The 23,922-nt window shown below is 44.3% G+C and overlaps 3 protein-coding genes across 5 annotated transcripts in view; 1 reads left to right on the forward strand and 2 right to left on the reverse strand.

Moving 5' to 3' along the window:
* The window catches only part of LOC311047710 (F-actin-capping protein subunit alpha-2), a 31,031-nt gene extending 25,338 nt beyond the window's left edge, over positions 1-5,693 (reverse strand). Inside the window, exon 1 of the mRNA XM_084060525.1 lies at positions 5,608-5,693. Coding sequence (XP_083916651.1) covers positions 5,608-5,646 — 39 coding nt within the window. The 5' untranslated portion in view covers positions 5,647-5,693. The remainder of the gene's footprint in view (positions 1-5,607) is intronic.
* A 1,992-nt stretch (positions 5,694-7,685) lies between these two features.
* On the forward strand, positions 7,686-9,083 carry LOC311046907 (proton-coupled zinc antiporter SLC30A1-like; the record flags this gene model as incomplete). The annotated part of the gene is made up of 1 exon (XM_084059486.1): positions 7,686-9,083. The coding sequence occupies one exon, from the start codon at positions 7,686-7,688 to the stop codon at positions 9,081-9,083; it is 1,398 nt and encodes a 465-aa protein (XP_083915612.1).
* Positions 9,084-21,089: 12,006 nt separating this feature from the next.
* met (MET proto-oncogene, receptor tyrosine kinase) overlaps positions 21,090-23,922 on the reverse strand; it is a 73,300-nt gene continuing 70,467 nt past the window's right edge. For all 3 annotated transcript variants that reach the window (XM_084059748.1, XM_084059749.1, XM_084059747.1), the window contains one exon: positions 21,090-22,166. In XM_084059748.1, coding sequence (XP_083915874.1) covers positions 21,875-22,166 — 292 coding nt within the window. In that variant the 3' untranslated portion in view covers positions 21,090-21,874. The remainder of the gene's footprint in view (positions 22,167-23,922) is intronic.

The following is a 23,922-nucleotide window of genomic DNA, read 5'->3' on the forward strand; positions in this document are numbered from 1 at the left end:
AATTGTAACCCACTGTGATGTGTCCATATGTCTGCATCACTGTCACCAACACAGTACGTGTTGAGTAGATAGTCATGCCTGGCCTCCAGCTATGCAATGTATGGAGCATTTGCTTCTTTATGTATATCATCACCTCCAGATCAGTATACCCAACTACAATCAAGTGACAAGCCACTGGTCTTAACAACTATACACTTGTTCTGGGCGATCCACTGAGTTGTCAGTTGCACGTGTATGTTAGGTTAACCAGGTGGGCCCCACTCATACTAAAACATGTACAGGGCACAGTAGCTTGGATCTCACATGACAAGATGCAGGGTTTTGAGGGAAAACAATAACATATAGCATGATGTAGTGTAGTTATGTGTTGAGCTATTTGTAGACTTAGTAACACCACTGAGGTGTTCATTCCTTCCATCTCCATCTGTGACATAACAGTGGACACGTACAGACAAGACTTTTCATTCCTCTGGACTAACATTCTTCACTAAAGAAACAACAATGTGGCTGAATGTCACCGTTATTAGTCTCTCTGACTTGTTTCTAGCCCTTCACAATCCCTGACCGTCTCCAACTGCAAGAAACAAGACAAAAAAGTGTGTGCGACAATTTCTCTGATAGCAGAATCTTAACATGGAGACTTCCGTCAACATCTTTCATGTCCCCCACACACACTGTCTACACAAAAGCAATAAAGAAGTGATCTTTAACTTCCAGCTGGAATCATTACAAGGAAGCTTCCATGTGCAGGTGTCTATAAATAATGCATGTATGCATGCATGCATGATTTCTAAATATCAAGGACTAACTAACTAAGCATAAAGCCTTTAATCCTGGCTTACCATTAAATGTCATCCCAATAAGTTACAGCCCTGCTTCATCTTAACGTTAATTAAAACAGCATTAGTACAAAGCTTTAAAACAATAACTGCAGTTCAAGTGTCAAGTCAGAAATGTCTGGGCTTTACCATGACTGACTTCATCATTAACTCACTGCCTCTAACAGCTACAGACTAGGACAGAATAGAGGCCTCAGCACTAGCTCACACCCCAGCACAGCAGTCATGGTGAAACACGTTGTAAGCTTGTAGATCAGCCATTTCTGCAATGTTTCGAAAATAATATTGTGAAAATGTATGAATTTGCTTTCAACATGGAAACGATTCTGACGATTATATGCAAGATAATTGCTTTTACCTTAAATAATTGCAAATAGGCAATGTAATAATTGTGAGAGGCCTTAACACACACATTTGTATATTATGGGAAACAGTGAGTGAACCTCCCCCTTCAACATCACCATCTAACAAAACAAAAGAGGAACCATAGGACAAGACTCCCAGGCTGCTTTAAGACTGTTTCTGTGAACATAGTAGTACAGTAGAGTAGTACACTGACTTAAACAGGCCTAGGTCTCAAAGTTTGGTACAATGGTTTGTTATACCACATTTGTTCTAACAGTTAATGTTCTTAGAATTCAGCGAAATAACCATGATCCTAAAAAACGTTGCGAGTAAAACATAATCAAAAAATGATATCATATGCCCGGACCGTGGATTAGCGGTCCGGGCACCTAGGCTGTAAAAGTAGCCTGACAGTGCATCGTGGGTTTGAGTCCCGTTCCCGGATCTCTAATGCATGTCTCTCCTCATTTCCTGTCCATCTCCACTATAAATAAAAGGCAGAATAGCCCCAAAAATATCTTAAATAAAAATGATATCATACAATACAAACAGTACGATAGAATACACTTCTCAATTGTGAGAATAATAGCCATTTAATAAAAAGTATTATTAATGCTTGTGCTAACATAAATCATGCAGCCTAGTTGCTTGCTGGAGAGGAGGTGGAAGGCCCTGCTAAACCACAGACAGCCAACGGTACATAGCAGATGATCCATACTGAATGACAGCAAACAGACCAGCTAATGCTGCTCTCTCTCGTGTAACCCCCAACTGTGTTCACTTCACCGTAACCAGGAAGGAAGCAGTCAGGCCAAAGGGCAGTGGAAGGAAGGGAAACAGACACGGCTTGGTTATCCGAGGCAGAGGAGAGAGACTCTTCCTCCTCTGTTAAATCATTAACAGATTAAAAAGGATTCTCCCCCAGTGAGATGTCATCTTGTTTTGGAGATGTACGAGTAGCAATGATGCTCACTTAAGTTGAAAGGCAGGCATGTGTTTATGCCCCTCAGACCGAGATGGGCTCTCCTTGACATACATACAGTATAGGTAGGCCGATAAGCGCAAGTGGCTCGTCTGTAAACAACATGGAAGGAGCCGACAGAGCATCAACTGTATGAAACAGCTGTTTCCTAAAGGCTATGTTCAAAGCACATGCTGATAAGATAATAGCTAGTTATGATTCCCAAGCAAGAGTGGCTGGGGATGTCATCTTCAATGTTGCTGCTGTAAACGCAAGCTGACGATTGACCAAAACAAATGCCTGCCTGCACTCAGCTACCGCATCGCAGACATGGAGCTGAAAATACAAATTGCAACTACAGGATTTTACATTTGAAGCTTTTAGCCACCTCTCAGACTAGATTGACTTACAGTGAGTGAGGAGGTAGGTGGTTTCAGTGTCTTACTCAAGAACACGTGGTTTAGTGATGGACTGTCCTCTCACTAACCTCTTGTGGGGATCAAACCTTATTACAGACTGGTCAAGTCACTCCAAGCTCAAGCGACAAGCTCTAGGGCCTAAGCTATTATGTTGAGTCTTGTAGACACATTTACAAATGTAGAAACTGTCAGTTTCTGCATAATTAGACCCATTTGATCCTGCAGAGGGAAGTTTCGTTTTCAGCTTCACCCAGCTGATTGCTGCCCAAGCGTAAGACTTGAGTGGAGGGAGAGAGCAGTTAGGGGTCAAGTGTCTTGCTCAGGGACACCTCAACACATTGCCAGGGCAGGCGGTCTCTCTATCCATTCAGCTAAAGCAAAGCAAAGCAAAGTTTGTTGTTTACCCAGGGTGTCGGACTAAGCACGAAGCTTGTTTCCAGCCGGACCCTGCATGGAAGCCTTGCTCAAGGGCTATTCAGCGGTGATTCATGATCGATGTGATGAATTGGGGAATCGAACTAGGGACCTTCCGGTATCAAGGCCGCCCCTCTAACCACTAGGCCACCGCTGCCACCAAGCTATGGCCTGAATGGACAGAGACTATGGCCTGAAAGGCAGAAACTGAACGTGACACTGTTATTGAAGGCAAAGACAGAAAACACATTTTTAGCCATGGCACCATGGAGCTACAAACAATGTCTTGGGTTTGATGCTCATCTCGTGAGTCATGACCTGTGTTGCAAGCTATCCCTCCTCCCTGCCCTCACATTCCTGCAACTCTTCTGTCCTACTCAAAAAGGCAGCAAGCCACTAAAAATAATCGTATCAACCAATTTAAAGGGATATTTCACTTTAAAAAGACTTTGGGTGATTTTATTGTCTACTCAGGCTTTTGTGAGCCCCCTAGACAGTTTTTAAGTTGCTTGATTCAGTATTTAGATATCTGATATCTTTATCAGACACACCCCCTTCCTATACAAACCCATTGTAACTTGTATAGGAAGGGGGCGTGTCCGATAAAACGAATATCAGATATCTAAATACTGACTCAAAGCAACTTAAAAACTGTCCGGGGTGCTCCCAAAAGCCTGATTAGACGATAAAATTAAAGTGAAATATCCCTTTAACTTTCTTAAAACGTTTTCCTAAAGGAACATGCACAACAGAAAACACTCACATACGATTTAGCAAATCACAACATCCCAGGGTTGGGCACAGACAGCAGGCCCAGTCCTTTAATTAAAGCTGAGGTAATAACTTGTGTATGAGTGAAAGGAGACCACACCCATTGGCCACTGACCTGACAAAAGTCTAATAAACTTGAGCTCATATCAGTTCAGTTCCTTTGTGATTGTTATGCAGCTTTAAACCTGCTCCAACCACAATCACCCCCCAAAGCTGTGATTGGTAAGTGCAGAAACCCACCCAAAAGCCACTAAACCAGGGGTCTTCAACAGGGGGTCCAGGAAGGGGTCCTCAGAGTTACTACAGGGGGCGGCGGCCGCCAAATATTTGTGTGATTGGATATTGTTTTAACATTAAGCACTTGAACCCCAGCATGCCTGAGGAGAACTTTAGACAAAAATAGCAGATCTTCAAGCTTACAGCGCAAGGCGTTGTGAGCTTGAAGATCTGCGGTTTGGTGTAGAGGGAAAAATAGCAGACTAAGTACAGAGTGAAAGGTCAAGTTTACTAAGTATTGACGGTTTAAGTGGTTAAATCTAAAATACACATTAACATCAATCCAACTCTGGTGACAGTGCAGTCAAACGAGTCTATGAAATGTATGAAAAAGTTTAATCTGCCACACAATGTTAAACCATATGTAGTGGGGGTCCCTGCTTCATCTATCTCTCGGCTCAGGGGTCCTTGGCCTGAAAAACGTTGAAGACCCCTGCACTAAACACAATTCACAAGCAGTAAACAGGGCATGTGAAGCAGCAGCTATAGTATTGGGTGGTGGCAGGCGGGGGAGGCATGCGTTAATCCGACAGACCTTTTCTCCGACTATGTGGCATCCGCGTGCGGTTAGGGTTAGGGTGAGGGTTTGGTTCGGGTTTAGTATTGGAAACGTCGGAGCGCTGCGCTGTCGGAGGAATGCGCTGTCGGACTAACATACTGCACCCGCCTACAGCTAGCCATCTTAGCTATCAGCTCTGTCTGTCTGTGTGTGAGAACTTCACAACAACCAGGAAACACAAGGGCAGCTCCCCTGCTGACAGCTCCCCTCCGCGGGATTCATAGGGTCTCCCTCGGTTTTTTTTTTAAAAAAAGGGTCAGGGAGGTTAGCTCAGGTTAATTTGTACTAGGTGCACGGTTCCTATTTTGAGTCCGGACCGTACAAGGAGCCTCCGTTCCGACGGTTCGCAAACGAGCGGAAGTTGAGCTAAAAATAATAGAATACCAAAACGCTCGCCCCAAAACACAGTCGCACCGGAGCAAATCCGGCGGTATTCACCTGGTATTCCTAAAACGTACACGGTTTTAGACATAGCAAACTACGCCTAAAAACCTACCCTTATTCCTAAACTTAGGTTACGGAACCTCAGTAAACTATGCCTATGCCTAAAACCTAACCCCATTCCTCAACGTAACCTCAGTAAAACGGTGCCAAAACCTAACATTATTCCTAGCCATGGTTCACATGACAATCGTCTATCGCGAGCGTCAAGACAGCCAGTCATGTTTCAGGATGAACCTTATTCCTAAACTTGACCTGAGTGAAAATATGCCTAACCCTAAAGTTATTTCTAACCTCGTCATCAGTAAAACAATTACAGTAATACAAGAACTGCTGGTCCGCGAAAAAGAAAAGGGGGGGGGGGGGGGTGAGCGTGTTTTGGGGCGAGTCTTCCGGTTACCGAAATAATAGAGCTAGAGCAGCGACGGGCACTGCGGCCTGTTTATCAGTTTATGTCCACTTTACGTACACTTTCGACCGGACGAAAAGACTGCACGAAGGCCCCGGTCTCGTCCGCAACCTCAAATTCACGTCTTCAAACACCCACTGGCAGCTACGTGGAGATAAAAATGGGCTTCTTACCTTTTCCTCGTCGGATAACTGCTCCTCATGATCCGCCATCTTTTCTTCCGGCACCACCAGCTTGTCAAAGCCCAGCGTGATGTCATAATATGGGCGGGGGGAGTCTGGGTTCCTCCCGTGTTACATCAAAAGTGGTGACTTGACATATTCGGCGACTCGGTTTTTCCTCTAAACGATTTGTCTAGTGGTTTAAAGTAACTTAAAGTAGATTTCTACAATTTTGAGTTACTTTTACTTTACTGGAGTATTTCCAATTTTCAGTACTTTTACTTCTACTACGCTACGTCTCAAAGGCACATGTTGTACTTTTACTCCATACAATTATTTGAAAACTTCAGAATTACTTTGTAGGCTTTCAGCGCGAGACTGTCAAATCAACATGCTTGCTTGCTTTTAGCAGTGGTAAAATGTACTCACATTTTATTTAAGTCAAAGTATCAATACTGCAATATAGAAATACTCTGTTACAAGTAAAAGTCCAAAAAAAGTAAAAATGTACTTGAGTAAAAGTACAAAAGTAAAAAGTACTCATTATGCAGAATGTCCGAATCCTATATGGGCTGAAGTGGTTAATGTATGTTTTGTAATTATAATCAAAATCTACAAAGTAACTAGTTAATAAAGTTTTCATATAATTGTAGTAGTGGTGTAAAAGTATAACATTTTCCTCTGAGATGTAGTGGAGTAAAAAGTACAGAAAATTGGAAATACTCCAGTAAAGTAAAAAAAAAATACCTCAAAATTGTACAGTAGCCTATGTAAATGTAGGCTACTAGCTACTTTACAACACTAGTTTTAAGTAGACAGTTGAGGGGGGCACACACCGAAGGACTCTGACTTTAACAGCAAGTATCTTGTGTATTATTATATTCTAGTCTAGTTTGCATTAGCCTACCGTATGAAAATGAATTACATGATTTGGCTCTGACCATTACTTTGACGCGAGCGCCACCTCCTGAAATGTAAAGGTAATAGAGAAGTTAACTAACAATTACAAATGTTTTTGAAACCATTTAGAAAAGCTATTGAAATGGATATTGTGGATTTGATTTGAAAACCACCGGTCAGATTCACATGCAACTTCACATCACGGGTTTACAGCTGGTTTACAGGTGTAAAAACAAAAGTGAGGTAAATTCTTTGTCGTGTAGGCTAAGCTCCAATCATTTGCAGTTTCAAGAAGGGGTATAGAAACAATTAATAGACAAAGATTCCTCACATAAATAGGCCTACACAAGTGGACAGTGGTGTGTCTAGTATTATTAATAAATGTAATAATAATAATAATTATTATTATTATTATTATTATTATTATTAACTTACTATCTTACTATCTTACTATGTTACTACTATATAATTGACAAAAGCTCTGAAAGTTCGTCCGGGATTCGCAAGCACAGGATCACTCCACATGCCTCCAAGACCCGCCACAGACTGTTGATCAGAGCTCTGGCTACGTTTTAGGCATCTCACCTCACCTCGATCAGTGATCAGACTCTTGGCTTGAATGATTCTCTGATTTGCCTATCAGACCCTCAGCCTGATCTGGCAGGTTGCCATAGCAACCAGATACAGGAAGTCTGACCTCTTTATCACATGACCGAGGTTGGGAGGATGGGACTAGAGGTTAGGGCCGCAAAGCAAAGCGGGGAGGGAGGAGAGGAGAGGAGAGGCCAGAGGGGCCGGACTTCGCATGACATGTGTGCAGAGTGACTAGGCCAGTGCTGGCTGGACCAACCTCGGATCGGGCCTAGATGTGAGGGCCGCGAGGGCCACCCGACTAGAGGACCCTATTTAATAGTTTATACTTGACATCACACTGTGACATCAAATGACGTCATCATAACATATAAATTGACCTTATAAACCAACCGAGGATGATGCTGTAGGTACATTACATTATTGTTAGTGTAATGCAGGCAGACTGTTATACCTAGCTGGTATTGTCTTAGGTAGGTAGCCAGCTAACTAAACTATCCAGTGCTGTATACAGGTGTAGCCAGCTATCTTGCTAGCAAGCTCGGGAAAACCTACCTCCGAACTTGAATTGACCCAGGGGGGTGGTTTCTGAAGGGACAATGGCTTGTGAGTCGAATAGTGTACGGCTGCTATGCATGCTCACAATGACTTTTGGGTTCTTCGTCGTGGAAGTGGTGGTCAGTCAGATGACCGGGTCTCTAACGCTGCTGGCAGACTCTTTCCACATGCTATCTGACGTTATCGCGCAGCTCGTGGCTCTGGTTGCCATGCGGATTGCCAAGAAGACGCAGGCAACGGACAGAAACACGTTTGGCTGGATCCGGGCGGAGGTGATGGGAGCGTTGGTCAACGCTGTGTTCCTTACTGCGCTGTGTGCCACCATTGTTATGGAAGCCACTGAGCGCATCATCGAACCCAGTGAGATCAAGAATCCTCGGTTACTAATCTGGGTGGGTGTTGCAGGGCTCCTTGTCAACCTCCTAGGGATCTGCCTATTCAGCGGCCACAGCGGACACAATCACTCCCACGGCGGTCATTCACATGGAAATAAGAACAAGAGTAAAAAGTCCAACAGCCTGGCAGGGAAAGGGTCGTCGGGGCAAGAGACTATCAACCTGGTTGTAAAAACTGAGAGACGCCGCCATGAGATCACCCACAATGAGGACACAGAGGCGCAGATGAATGGCATCTCACCGTACGAGGACAAGGATAGCGTTAGCCAAGGCTCTACCTCTCAGCTCAACATACGCGGGGTCTTCCTGCACGTGCTGGGTGACTTCCTGGTTTCCGTCATCGTGGTGATCAACGCCCTGATCTTCACCTATGTGTGGCAGCCCTGCGTCGAAGGCGAAGACTGCATCAACGTTTGCTTCAATGGCCACAGCCCGGACAACAACAACAACACCCTGGTGGACCTGCTGGAAGGCTCCACCATGTTCAGCAGGATGATGCCAAAGATGTCTGGCCCCTGCTGGGTGCTTTACTTGGAACCCGTTCTCTGCTACATTACTGTTGGCATCATGTTATATTTCACCTACCCTCTGCTGAAGGAGTCAACCCTCATCCTTCTACAGACAGTGCCCAAGCAGATCGACGTGAACGGACTCAACGAGCGACTGCTCGGTCTGGAAGGAGTCCTCGCCATCCATGAACTGCACATCTGGCAGCTGGCTGGCAGCCGCATCATCGCCACGGCGCACGTCAAGTGCCACGACCCCACCTCCTACATGGATGTGGCGAAGCGCATAAAGGACTTCTTCCACCACGAGGGCATCCACGCCACGACCATCCAGCCAGAGTTTGTCACGTTCAATTCTGAATCACGGGATTGTGAACTCCCCTGTCAGACTCAGTGTGGTCCCAACCTGTGCTGCAGCAATGGGGAGAATGGAGCCGGCTCTGAGTACGGGGTGGGGGCGCCGGTTCTCATGGAGGTGATCAGCGAGGCCTCTGCACGGGCTGCAGCAGTGGAGGTGGTCCCCCGACAAGAACCGTAGGGTATGACCACTAGAGAGGTGAAATCGTGTCTGAGATGGACAGGTCCAGAAACCACATGCTGGGTCTTTATCAGGGCGTTGTTTTTTTTCCCTCTTTTTTTTTGCCATAGATGGGGAATGGTGACCTTTTTGTTGGCCATGACAAAAGTAGTTTTTCTTTATTCTATTTCTTTACAAGGTCTTCTGTTTTCTATCTCAGTCGTCTCCCCCTCCCCACTAGACCATTAGAGCGTGGTCCTTCACCGAAAACAACTTTGGGCAAGGTTTCTACCCGATCCAACCACCATTGACATCCATTATTATGAAATGAATTAAGGTAAATATTTCCAAAAACATAAAACATTTGTGTCAAAAAAAATATCGAGTTACTTTGGACTACATGCTCATTACCCTCCCCCTTCCAAAAAAATTGTTCGGATATTTGAATATAACCGATCTACAAGCTCATAACACGTGGCACTGTATTGGCCAGTGTGCTCAATGCCTTATTTCCGAACGCGCCCTAAGGAAGGAAGCCCATACTGATGACATCAGGGATCTCCATATATGGGCATTAAAGGGACAAGGACTAACAGATACAGAGATCTCCATATGAGCATAAAGGGGACAAGGACCGTCAGAGACAGAGATCTCCATTTATGGGCATATCAGTCGGATTGGGGGTGTGAAGTAGGTGTGAGGGCCGTGTAGCAGCCAGAACTTCTAGTAGGATAAATTAGGATAAAGACAGACCGTTTGACTTTGCTTTTAGGCCTACCCAGGTTTGTTTGTGGGTATTTTGTTATGTATTTTTATTATTATTACTGTGTTATTGATTGCTTCTCTCCTTTCTTTTTATATTTTTTTCTCTGAAGCACAACAGCGTTTGAGTTGCTCTTGTTATACATTATGCTGTATAACTGTGTTACGCTTTGTAACTGTGTTACAAAGTGTGTAACTGTGTTACAAAGTGCTATACAAATAAATTCATCATCATTATCATCAATAAAATTTGATTTGATTTAATAACTATAAAAATGTGCTAATCTGAGCACAGGTTTCCGCCAGGGCAGGTAGGTTATTGTGGGCCAGCAATGTTTCACGGCAACTGGAAGCTGCGTTCATGATTTGAGGAATTTTGGGTTACTCCTGCAAACTAAGAAGCCAATCTTAGCCAATCAGGATATATGATAAATCTGATAAATTATGCGTGTCGATGTTTGCACACACACACACACACACACACACACACACACACACACACACACACACACACACACACACACACACACACACACACACACACACACACACACACACACACACACACACACACACACACACGCGCAATGACACAGAGATGGACAGGACGCCTTCGGCCTGGCAGAGACAATAATAGCCTACAAAGCTCATACACTTTCACTTGCTTTTTAAAATGTTTGACCTGTGGGCAAACTGGCAATCACCACTCAATTCAACCTATACATTACTCCTCATAGGCGTTAGTCTCAAACGTTTGGTTGGTTAAAATGCATCAAACATCCAAATGTGTTATACATGTCATGTGCAGGTGTAAAATAGGGCAGTCATAACTACAGTATGTAATAAGTGTGTGTGCTTGCACCACTAGATGGTGTTCTCGTACCGTACTGCAAAGTTTAGCTTCCTCAGAGCACTGAGATGAGATTCACAATATGCAATGCATGAGTCATTCTCTTTCATGCTGCTAGCAAAACAGATATCATGTAACCTAAGTAACACTGACATAAACCTCATGTTCATTATTCTTCATTCTTAAAATAGGAGGACAAAGGGGGCAGAGACAAAGAAGAAGACAGAGGGAGAGAAAGGGAGGGGGAAAAAAGTTTGACAAAACATTATCACAGGTGGTGCACCTTAAAAACATTTATGTAATGTAAATCTGCGAGTTATGTAAATGAACACTCAGGATTTAACTGTCTGGAGCATTTGTGGAGGTTCAGGAACACTGAACACAAGAGAGTGAAGAGTCACAATCTTGCTTCACAGAATTCTGCTCTACTAACTGATAGGCTATACAGTATTATCTTGACAATGTGTGTGTGGTGGATGGATGCCTGTATATCTGTACATGCACAACACACACACGCACACGCACACACACACACACACACACACACACACACACACACACACACACACACACACACACACACACACACACACACACACACACACACACACACTCGCGCACACACACACACACACACACACACACACACACCCCACACACACACACACACACACACACACACACACACACCTGTGCATACTTTCAAATACGATGCAGAGCGAGAGAGGCTGAGAATAAAGAATGTCCTCTTTCAGAAAGATCTACTTTGTGAATAGCGACAACAGCAGATCTACAAGCTCACAAGTCGAAAACTTTGAAATGTTTTTGAAACATTTGGGATAGCCTATGTTTCGCCTATAATGACATACCCAAAATAGGCACAACAGGTTTAAAGTGGTTAGATTCTCCCCAACACGTCTGTGATTGCCTGTAAACGGTGCTTTGACGAGAGCTGCAGGGAGCTGTGCTAAGCCGTTATACAGTAGGCTTAACCTTTCCATCCCTCTCACACTGTAATTTATCCCTCCTTTGAAAAGGCTCTGAGCTGCAGCTCACATACTGCCTTGTCAACAGTCAGGGGCCCTGTATTTGTTTCATTGGGGTCACCTGAGTGCTCATGTTGCTACTGTATTATGCTCATATTACAAGGCCGCAGCACTGTGAGAAGCAATGACAGTAATCCACGTCATCTCATGATAGGACTGTACTCTGTCTGCCTCTCCCCATTCTATTCCACCCACTGTCAGAGAGAGTGGCAAAGAGAAACGCTAAACTCACAGTGCTATTATCGACCTCTATCATTATCCATTACTGTGTCCGGTCACTCAACGTCGCTGCATCTGTTTTTTCCTTTTTCTTCTTCTCAAACCAAAGTATCAACTAGTTTGATTCGTCCAACCACAGAGGAGACTTTCTCTGTATATTTTTACTGCTTTCTTAGAAGCAGAATCACTTCAGGAATAACCAACAGGGCTTTTACAGAATATATTGTGTATGGTGAAAGAAGTACAGGATCCTACATCAAGTACCTTGCTGCTCTTTTTCCCCCCACGTTCTCTCTTAAAAAACTATCATTCTTATCAAACCAGGCCTATGGTTTATGACATGAGAAGGTGTATCAATATATATAAAATGTTTAGACATGCTTTACTGTACTGTGCACAATATTCTGAGGATTATTATATAATATACATGTAACACAATTATTTCATAAAGGTATCCCATTTATAATCTGCACTATTGTGAGAATGGCCCAATTGCTAGCTGGAATTAGTACGCAGGCCTTGGTACGGTGCAACCAAAAGTGCTTATTCACCGTGAAACAAAAAATACAGAAGATGGCAACAAAAGACAGGAGCTCCAAAACAGGTGACATGGTGGTGTCCAGCTCCTTCACCAGCTACCACCAGCTCAGTCTAATTGTTACTGACAGCATTGTAGTCTGTACTCCACCATGTCAGGGGGTATATTAAAGAACATACAACTATATAAATACTTATACCTTTAACCCGTAAAACATTATATTAAAAACGTCCATGAACTACAAAAGTAATGATTCCTTCACAATGATTCCATGTTCACACTGCAACATATCCTAGCAATTACAAAAGCATATCCCAACCCAACACTGGAAGACAGAACAGCAAGTCGAACAGGTAAATGTTAAGCATTCTATCATCAAACTTAACATCACATATTGCACTTCTCTATATTGCACTCAGTATTGCTCTTGCTCTTAAATATTGCACTTCCCATCATGATTCAAAATCAACATTTGTTTGCATTTATCCACAGGTGGAACTCATCAGGCTGAGTGACAATTTAGAAAGACAGGAACTAACTCCAAATGTTCAGCAAAATTCCAATAAATCATGACTCTGTGCATTTATTAACTGCAAAATATTAACTGTGCAAATTACGCTGTGCCAGCTTACTAAAGTGCCAATGTGCTGTGCAAATAATGAATACTACAATCACTCAGGTTACAATATGCGATGTGCAAAAATAAGTAGAGGACCTCTCTGTTACAGCTACTTCATTCAGAAAAAGAAGGAGTATTTTCTTGTCCCCGTGGAAGGGGAAATTGATTTTATTGCTTCTCCCACCAGATAGCTGCTCAGATGGCTCTCATGAGGGGAAGCCATTAGGATTTAATCATCTTGTTAGGACACTTCGACACGTAGACTGGGCGAGCAGAGGGTTGAACCGGAAACTTCCAACTTTCCGATTCCCAAACGGCCTCTGTACCCACTCATCCACTGCTGCCCACTTCGTTTGTAGAACTACACTGAGACAGACCCTCATTCCCTCTTTGCTGTACCAGACATGACACTCAAACTCACTTCACTGCTTCAACCACCTAAGCCCTCCCCTATATACCTTGTGGTACGTCAAATAGCGAAAATAGCTGATGTACAAGCTTGTAGATCGGCAATTTTTGAAAATGTTTTTAAAAAAATGAACAATTTAGAAAATGTGCCCAAATGAGGGACACAGGGGTTAATGTAGCTAAGCTGATTCAGGTACATGTTCTGGCAGCTGTACTCTATGTATCACACGGCTGGTGCTCATCAATAACATAAATACAGCACTGTACTCAGCAGTTCACCTCTGCCTCAGTGAGGTACCCACGGCATGAGTGGTTGAATAATCATAACGTTTCAGAGCCAGGACAAAGCACGCTGATGGACCAAACACAGGGATTTGAAAACCCTGTAATCTGCCTACTGTAGAAGCTGTATGACCTGCAACGCTGCCTTTGTGTTGACATGGGAGCTACTCATTACCTCTGGGGGCCCAGAGAAGCCATTCAGTCAGAGTCAGTTTCACTTGATGTGAATAGGGCCCTCTGTGACTCACCCTGCTGCCGCTGGTTAGTCACTGTAGTGTGGATACTCATTACATTGTCCACGTTTAAGATAATTATCATCCAGAAGATTCAATGGGCACCTAATCGGCCAGATATTGAAGATCATGATGAAGTGGAGTTTGGCTTTTGTGTGTAAGCGCCATTTTTGTCATGCCTTTCCGAGCAACTGAGTCCCCCTCCTGTTCTAAGTATCATTGTGAACAATGTCTTCCTGGCAGCACATCAAAGTCTACAGTGGCAGTGCCATGAGGACCATACCTCATGACAGTATCTGGTGCTGTCTGCTGCCTCAGTGTTGAAATGCAGGCAGCTGGAGCACAGACTTTTTTTGTGGTGTAGACAGACAGGACAGTGTAATGTAGATAGACTGGACAGTGTAGACAGACAGGACAGTGTGGATAGACAGGATAGTGTAGATAGACAGGACAAACAGGACATACTGTATGAATGCACTATGTTGGGGCCCTGCCAGATTGAATCTGGGGCCATTCAGATTTACAGTATAAATCAGGCTTATGTGTTTTTGGACTAGCTTGGACTTTTATGTAACCTATAACCAGTGCTGTAGTGTTGGTTGATATTTCTCAATGTTCAGTTGTGTTTGGAGGTAGACGTGTTACATTTAACTTGATCTGCATTTCATTTTTAAGCCATATAGAGAAGTGGGTTTGTGACAAGGAGAAACTGGTTTAAATCCCCAAACTTTCTGTCCAAATCTTGGTAATGCTCTCGCCTCACTCAAGTGCTCCAGTGGAGTTGCTTAAGCAGCATAGTAAGCCTAAATGCTGTGGTTTTACTGGGCAGCTCCCAGTAATAAATGTATACGAGTAAAAATGTTAAGAATAGTCCACACTCGACAAACCTCCCCTGAATAACCCCCACCCCTTAAACAACGTTTCAAACAGAATATAGAATAGACCCCTGTCCTCCCAGACTGTCATTTGCACTATAATCAGATTTTTCCTGCCTGCCAAACTGAAGCTGAAGGATTATTCCCTCAGTGTGTGCCAAGGCTGTTGCATCCAGATGTGTGCGTGTGTGCCAGCCCGAGCCATTACCAGATGTATGGCCGACAGTGGTCTCTGTACCCATCTTTACTGTGTGTGCCAGGGGGTACAAGGAGTGGGAGGAAGCAGACTAGGGTGAGAAGAAGGGGGAGGGGGTATGGCTGCCAGAACCCTGCTGTTACAACAGATGGAAAAACAAATCTTATTCAACTCATGTCCAGGGTTATACGATTGGTCGACCTCAGAGAAGATTGCGCGCTGGAATGAACGTCGCCGGCCAAAAGCCTGTAGGTATGAATGTGAGATGTGTTCATCTAAAAGAAACCCTGGCTGCCAAGTGTTGAATTATGGATTCTGTGCCGTGGTGTTACATCTCACCTCTCACAGCCTTAATGTGGAAAATTGAAAACGTCTTGAGCCGCAACGGCATGTGTTTTGGACAGTTCAATCCCTGACAAGCACTTGTATGACGAGGTATTTGCATGTAAGAATCTGTGTACCTTGCATCAATTGTGGCCAGTGGGATGTCAAAACAAGGCCTTTTTCTAAACCTAGTGCGTCATATTTCCTTCTGGAATATATGGTGCAGCGTGCTGTGAAACAACATACTATCATACCCCCTTGTCCAGAGAATATTGCTGTAATGCCACCCTATATTTAGCTGCAGAATCCAACCAGCATCAATAGGGGGCATCCACAACCAACAAACCACATCTCCCGAGTCAAACCCTCAGTCTCCAGCCATGCTGACCAGTCAAGTGACAACAAGGCAACAACTGATATTGTTCCAAATGGCAAGAGCCAAGATATTCCAACTATGAGGGGAGAGCTGATCATTAATAGGCACACAGGGCTTCTCTTCTATCCACCTCCCCAATGTATCTCCTGCCAAACTCATTAAGGGCCATTCATTTGTTGAAGTCTCTGAGTCACTATGTCAGAATGCTACTTGAGTCCAAGAGAGGGCTGAGTTTGCCTTCTTTATCAGTTGCTATCAGTTGTGAGTTTGTTTGTGTGTGTGCGCGTGTGTCTCTGTGTGTGTGTGTGTGTGTGTGTGTGTGTGTGTGTGTGTGTGTGTGTGTGTGTGTGTGTGTGTGTGTGTGTGTGTGTGTGTGTGTGTGTGTGTGTGTGTGTGTGTGTGTGTGTGTGCGTGTGTGTGTGTGCGTGTGTGTGTGTGTGTAATATAACCAGTGCTGGGCTGTAGTGTTTGTTGATATTTATCAAATATTTGTGTACACAGATGGTTAGTATGTAAAGTATTTGTGTGTCCCCGTTTGTCTGCATGGGTGTGTCTGCGTGTGTGTTTGTATTTGTGTGTCTGGGTGTGTGCGTATCTGTGTATTTGCACAACCATACCATATGTGTACAGTGTATGTGTGCATGCATGTGTGTGCAACTGTGCATGTATGAGTATCCCAACACTTTGTGTCTACCAAGTCCTTTGGTCATGCATACTGAAGTTGCTGAATCACCTGGTGAGTCAGGCAGTACGACCCACACCTACTGCAAACTCAAAGCCCACTACAGTCACACACACACACCTGTCTTTTCTTTGAACGTGCGTGCGGTCAACTTGTCCAATGTGTAGCAGAAACAGAGAAGGGTGATGCTTTCACCATGAGAGTGAAAGAGATGAAAGACAAAACAATCTGGGCCGGAGTGATGTCAAAGCAGAGCGAAAAGAGAAAGGGTGAGAGAGAAAGTTAGAGAGACACACACATGCATGCACGCACACACACACGCGCACACGCACACACACACACACGCACGCGCACACGCACGCGCACGCACACGCACACGCACACGCACACACACACACACACACACACACACACACACACACACACACACACACACACACACACACACACACACACAGAGAGAGAGAGATACAGACTGAGAGAGACACAGAGAGAGAGAGAGACAGACAGAGAGAGAAATAAAGACGGACATGCCTTATTCTCAATGAGGCTTAAAAAGGTTTTCTCCAATTTTACTGGAAAGCTTTCTATAGTTAATGTATTTAAATAGCAGAAGTGTGCCCTGCAGATGGTGTTCTGGCCTAGGATCAAGTCACGCCAGACCTTCTTTTCCTGCCAATCTCCTTCAAGACACTTCAACAAGTACTCTATGTCAGTGGTTCTCAAACATTTTAATTAAGGATTCAACCAATCTACTCCAAATGAGTGGCCATAGCTGAATGGTTAGAGAGGCAGCCTGGGAAGCAGAAAGCCCCAGGTTCGATTTCTTGCACCGGCTATGTGAGGTGTCCATGAGCAAGACACTTAACTCTCACACTCTGTGTGTGTGTGTGTGTGTGTGTGTGTGTGTGTGTGTGTGTGTGTGTGTGTGTGTGTGTGTGTGTGTGTGTGTGTGTGTGTGTGTGTGTGTGTGTGTGTGTGTGTGTGTGTGTGTATATCTACTTTTTGATGTTTCATCTTGGTTGGTTTCACTCTTACTACCGTTGCTTCTAATCTATGACACCTGAATTTCCCTTCAGGGATCAATAAAGGTTTATCTTATCTCATACAGAGAGAGAGAGAGAGAGAGAGGTTCCAACCAGGCATTCCAGAAAAAGCAGATTATACATCGTTTTAAGGCTCAGTTCTCATCCATCCATTTATCCTTTTAGCTTATGTAAGTGAGGCCCCATATAACTTGGACCCCTAAGCAACTCCACAGGGGACCGCGTGTAATGAAAGCCACGGTCATGACTGGGCTAGACGCAGCAGGGTAAACGTCTAGACAACAATACCTAGAGGTCGAAAGAGGAGAGGCTATAGGGAGGTGAAGGGGTCAGAGTTCGATGTTAACCAATGAGAACAAAGGTGCAGTGAAGGAGTGTGAACAAACGACGGAGACACAAAAGGCAATGTCTGTGTGTACTTTAAAAGTTGTGCAAACAGGGTGCGTTCACACGGAGTGAGTGATTATCCGAATAATGAGCTGTCTTTATCCGAATAATGTCCCCTCCAGTCTCACATTGGGACCATTCAAACTAGTGGCATTCATTGTTTGTAAAAAGAGTTTTGTAAAATGCGATATCTGTCATTTGAAAGAAAGTGGCCTACTCTCACACAACTGTTGAAAGCACAGAATTGAAAACACAGTACCTTTTACAGGATACCAGATAACACATCCAATTACACCTCAGGGATCTATTCAGTTCCTTGTGTTATGTCATCTTACCTTATCTCGAGTACTTAGCTGGCACAATGAAACTTTTTCTTGGACAAAATTCAAGTGTACTTCATAATCCTGAACAGCTGTGTGGAGCTGAAGTGTTCAGTGTGTGTGTGTGTGTGTGTGTTGTGTGTGAGTGCATGTACCTGCTCGTACCGCTCTGCTCGTGAAGCCGGGACACTTGACTCACATCCGTTACGCACCAAACAAATGGAAACTAGAAAACAAGGAATAAAGGGCCTTTATGCTAGCAGGTAGTGCTGTCATTTCAACAATGGAGGTAGGGGTACTAGTGGGGCGGCAGTGGCACAGGAGGTATAGCTACAGCGGCCACTTGGTAAACGGAAGGTTTCCGGCTCCATCCTGGGCTCCCCCTGGGTTATTGTCCTTGAGCAAGACCCCTTAACGGCTCCGGATAAGCAGGTTGATGCCTTGCATGGTTATACGCGTGTGTGTGTATGAATGGACTGTCACTTTCCCTACTGGGAAAGTGACAGTCCCAGAAGGCAGAGTGGGGAGGCCGTCACGGTACTAGATAAATGCACATTTACCATTTAGTCACAATAATAAATAATATACAACCCTGCTTTATTTTTTTTACAACAAATTATGAAGCAGGCTTTATGGCTGTTCGCCTTTTAAAACGAAAGGATGTGCAAGAAGAGAGCTTAGAGAGGTGATGTGATAAGATAGCTTTATTACACTGAGACATCACATAGGGACAGGTACCTTCAAAATCTTTACAGACGACAGCAAAATCATAGAGATACACACTGACACTCACACACAAACGCGCGCACACACAGGACATACAGTGAGAAGCATAGACCAAGTGGTGGTAGTATAGATATGTTGTAAAATGATGGGTGGGTCATATTTACTGCAGTTTTCTCAACTATGTGATATTAAGACAAAACGGAAGGACCAGAGCAAACACGATGTTAAAGTTCCAATTAGGGAGCAACCAGGTGAGGCCCGGTTTCGATTTTCGGCAGCATTGCCTCCGGCTTGGCTGGGCGCTCCAACAAACACAATGGAAGTGTTCGCGAGTGGGTAGCCGGCAGGGGTTTGTGTCATTTTTGCTGCACTAGCGACTTCTACTGGAAGACATGACAGAAATTGGAATCAACCCCAGGAACAACCCCTGTGGCCAGTAACTGGCTGCAATACTGTTCACTATTTTAGACTTACTTTGTTGTTGATCTTTTGTATTAGTAGTGCTTTCTTCCCCAATGTCTTCTCCTCTCTCTTCATTCATGATACTGTAGGTCATTTTATGTTGGCACTGTCGTCCCAACAGTGATGATAAGGTATATATGCACGCACACGCACACGCACACGCACACACACACACACACACACACACACACACACACACACACACACACACACACACACACACACACACACACACACACATTTATCAGTAAAACATACTGTACTGTACACAGCGGACAAAACCCCAGTGACACAATCCCTCATTGTTTACAAATTGGCAGTTGTCGACAGTCGTCGAGTGAAATCAAAAGGATTGATTTGAGTGGTTTTGTTTTATTTTATCCCCCCCCCAAACGTGTCAATCCAAACTACAGGCTCATCAACAATCAATACAAAAATATAGTACAGCAATTTTCTTGTCATAGCAAACATTCATACCTGTCAATGGCTCTGAAGCCATCAGCAGCCATTCGAAAGAGAATAACACAAAATGCTACACAAAGCCAGGGGATGGGGGAGGGTCATTGCTTAACATTGAAGTGTTTCTTCATAATAGCTACACAGCGGTCAAAAATATACAAAGATGTACAGCCATCACTGACAGTGATTACAGTCACATTTGAGGACTTGGTGCCAGCAGTGTGTGAGATAAGTTGCTTTTTGGACAAATATAAGAGTTTTATTATAAGTATATCACGTTAAGCTTTGAGTTGTACAAAATTTGTAATATAATGTATCTTAACCACTTAAACCCTATATATACTTTGTTGACCAGGGTCCCCCTGGGCTCTATACTTGACCTTTCTCCCTCTATACCAAATCTCTTTGCCGAAAAAAGATGATCTACAGTACAAGCTCAAACGCGTCACAACAGTGAGATCTGCTATTTTTGCCGAATGTTCAGCCTAGAATAGGGACACTAGGGTTCAAGTGGTTATGTTTGTATACCAACCAAAACGGATAGAACCAATACAATTATGGAAAACATACTGTAGATGTGAATAAGAGGAGAATATATGTTATTACCTGCTTACACTCATCTGGCTTCAAGCCCTCGTTATTATTACCAATTTACTTTATGAAATTGGTGTCAAGGAAATGGACAAAGAATTGACATAAGCAACTCAAGACAATTCATCAAAACATTTAAAAGCCCAACATCCGCAATGGTTCACTATACTTCACTTCTCATTCCCTTCCTTTTTCAGTGTTTCTTTTTTACTTCTTCCAAAATCCTCAGGCCTTCAAGTGCGCGCACGTAGTCAGACCTTGTACTGTTTTGACATGTACTCTGTCGACATTATGATGGGACGATTCAACTTAAAGTGTTCCATGAAAAAAGAAAAAAAGGGGGGAGACGGATGCATAAAACCTTTTCACCCGGGAAACATCTGCAGATTCCACTCAGGTGAGTCATAGGAACGTTTCTCCAAGCGCACATCAAAAGCTAATCGTCAAAGATAATTATACACATAAAGGTATCCAGTGAACTGCACGCGGGAGGCAGACGGTGGGCTCCCCTCCCCTCCTCTTCCCTTCCCTACCCTCCTACCTGCCTGCATCAGACTACACCCCAGCCCTCACTCGCCCCACAAAACACCCCACCCCAACTAGCCCCCCCCTCCCCCCCACCTTGCCTCGCTTTACACACCTGGGGCAACGACATGTAGCTCAATAACACAGCAAGGCGTCTTCATTCACTGTGTGAGTGCAGGCGAGGGGCATGCGCGGGAGGCATACAGTGGTAAATACTGTAGTGCGGAGGTGGGACATTGTTTTTTTCTATACTCTTCAGTACAATACATGGCCATTTGTCGAGCATTCACATTAACGTCGCACGGCAGGAAAAGATCCGGGGCCACACACATCCTGCGTATCAAAAGCACATGCGGAAGCCTACCCACTCCCCCACGGAGCGCTATATCTCTCTGGGGGGGGGGGGGGCGGCAGTCTGTGAGATGTTTGGGTGAGATCTTTTCATTTAGCGCCATTGTGCTATCGGTGACAGTGGCTTTGTCCATTGAAAATCTTTGCGGAGGCGTTCCCCTGCGTCTTGTAATTGTCTTGTAGGGAACACAGGGGGGCTGACCTCCGTGATCCCTGGTGGAGGTGAGGGGGGGGGGGTCAATGAGAGGTCATGGGGTCAATGGGAGCTTCTTTTAGAGTGGTGGGTGAAGTCACTGAGGTCAGACTCATTCAGCCACCATGCTTGAGAAGGTCAAAGGTCTATGTACACAGAGTCAGCGTTCTCAAAAGAACACTTTCTTTTGATTTCTCAGCATTCAAGGTCCAGTGTTTGGTAGATACATACATACAGTAGTTCCCTCGCCTTCCCCTAGTCTTCATCAACTATCCGCTCTCTCCCTCTGTCTGCCTCTCTCTATGAGGCCTCTTCCTCGCCCTCCTCCCTCCTTTGGTCCTCTCAGGTGCAACAGTCTCGCTCCAGGTGGTGCCTGAAGCCGTGAGAGGGGGAGGGCAGGGAGGCAGAGGTGGAGGGGAAGGCGGAGGAGGAGGAGAAGGAAGACGAGGAAGATGAGGACTGCAGGAGGGAGGGGTAGGGGCTCATCTTTTCGATGTTGACATAGGTGGTGTTGAGCAGCACGTAGTGCTCCCCGCTGAAGCTGGAGAAGATGGACGAGATGCGAGACACCAGCTCCGAGAAGGATGGCCTCCTCTCCGGCTTGGGGTGCCAGCACTCGACCATCACCGTGTACCTGGTGGGTAGACGGACGGGGACACCGTTAAGACAGAAAAGCATCATAAATGAAGCATCAGAACAATGCAGAGACAAATCTAAGAGGTCTGAATTGCTGTAAGCTGCAAGCCTGCCTATTCACCAGCAGCGTCACATCATATGTGCGTAAGACCAACGCAAGACCAAAACAACCGCCGCTGTTTCACAACCGTTGGGTCAGTACCCAATAGAGGCACGCAAAGGGGCCTAACAGGTCCTCGGACAAAGACGTCATGTAATAGAGAAGTGTTATTCAGTCTGTTGGATGCTGAGTTCATGGTCGACAACGCATATTATGTTTGCACCCCTGTGCCAAATCTGTATGGAAGCACAGGTCTATAGTGTTGACCCACATTACAATGTCTGCTCCATCATCTGAGCCCTGATTTCTCCTGCACCAATGTCACCTATTCCTGCACAGCGACTGCACACGGTGAATAAAAGTGAAACACTTCACAGCACATGATGACAGATTTTATTACTGTGCGCACAGACTGTTAAGTGGGAGTGTTGAACCGACTAGACAGTGGAGGGAGTGAAACCTTTCCTTATGGACTTATAAGGTCCTTTGTTTGTGTGATGAATAGCTGAACTGTTATCTTGTCTGAGCCATTTCACACAGAGGGACAGTTGAGTGGAGAGCCAAACAGGCAGAGGGCTTGAACTTTATCAAAAAGGGATTCATTTCCAAAACATCATTAAATGGTGTATCACCATTCATAGATAAAGTTATTAGTTTAAATTTAACACATAGTAGTAAAAACAAAAGATGATTCCAGCTTCATAAAATACTTGTTTGGTTGACAAAGTTCTTTAAATTACATTAGCAGACAATAGTTTTATGAGAGCAATGCTTTTACTGTTTTTTACTTTGACAAGTCTTAAGTGAATAGGCCGTAAAACTGTTTAATTCAGGACAACAAACCACGTTGCACCACATGAGCGAGGACATTTACACTACGTGCAATTGTCAAAAAGAAAACCACGCATGGTCATGAGTGTGGAATTGCGAGAATGTTTACAGAGGTGAATCACCTCCATTCAGTCAGTGTCTTGGTTTTAATTTACAGCTTGGGAAACATGGGCCTCAGCCTCTATCACCTGAACTCCCCCCCCCCTCACCCCTCTGACTCCCATAGATGCAATGCAAATAGTCAACCTCATGGTCGTAGCCATATTTCAGACAGGGGTGTAACCGCATTCGTATAGTGCCACAGTGGCTCCAACGGTTAGGGAGGGCGTCTCAAACGTTTCCATGATAAGAGCCCCCCAAATAGCCATAGCCCTTTTTTAACCTAGCGCAGATTAGTGGCCTTTGGAATACCTCAGTTAAGTTGTCAATCATTGACATGTTTACCAAATTCATTTTATTGTACTTCCAATGTAGTGACTTGATTGCTCAGTGATTGCTTAAACTTCTTGGCACTCATTGCACTGTTACTATCTGGCTAGCCCCACCCATCTGGAACTTTAGTGGATAAAACAAACTCACTCACCCACTGAGCCATGGGGTCTGTAATGAGACATAAGGCTGGAGCTTATGGGCAGATGATGGCTTTTCCAAACTAGTGTGATTTTCTTTTTTCTTTTTTGCAAACCGTTTTTTTCTCCTCTTTCTTCAGTATTTGAGTCATTCTCTCCTTTCTTTTGTGTTTATTGTAGCAGGTCTTTGAGTTCAATGGACCACAATGGAAACAAGCCCCTGGGGCTTTTTGTGTTATCCTTTTACCATAACC

The sequence above is a fragment of the Gymnoscopelus microlampas genome (genome assembly GCF_963454915.1).
Source record: "Gymnoscopelus microlampas genome assembly, chromosome: 6".
Taxonomy (NCBI): Eukaryota; Metazoa; Chordata; class Actinopteri; order Myctophiformes; family Myctophidae; genus Gymnoscopelus; species Gymnoscopelus microlampas.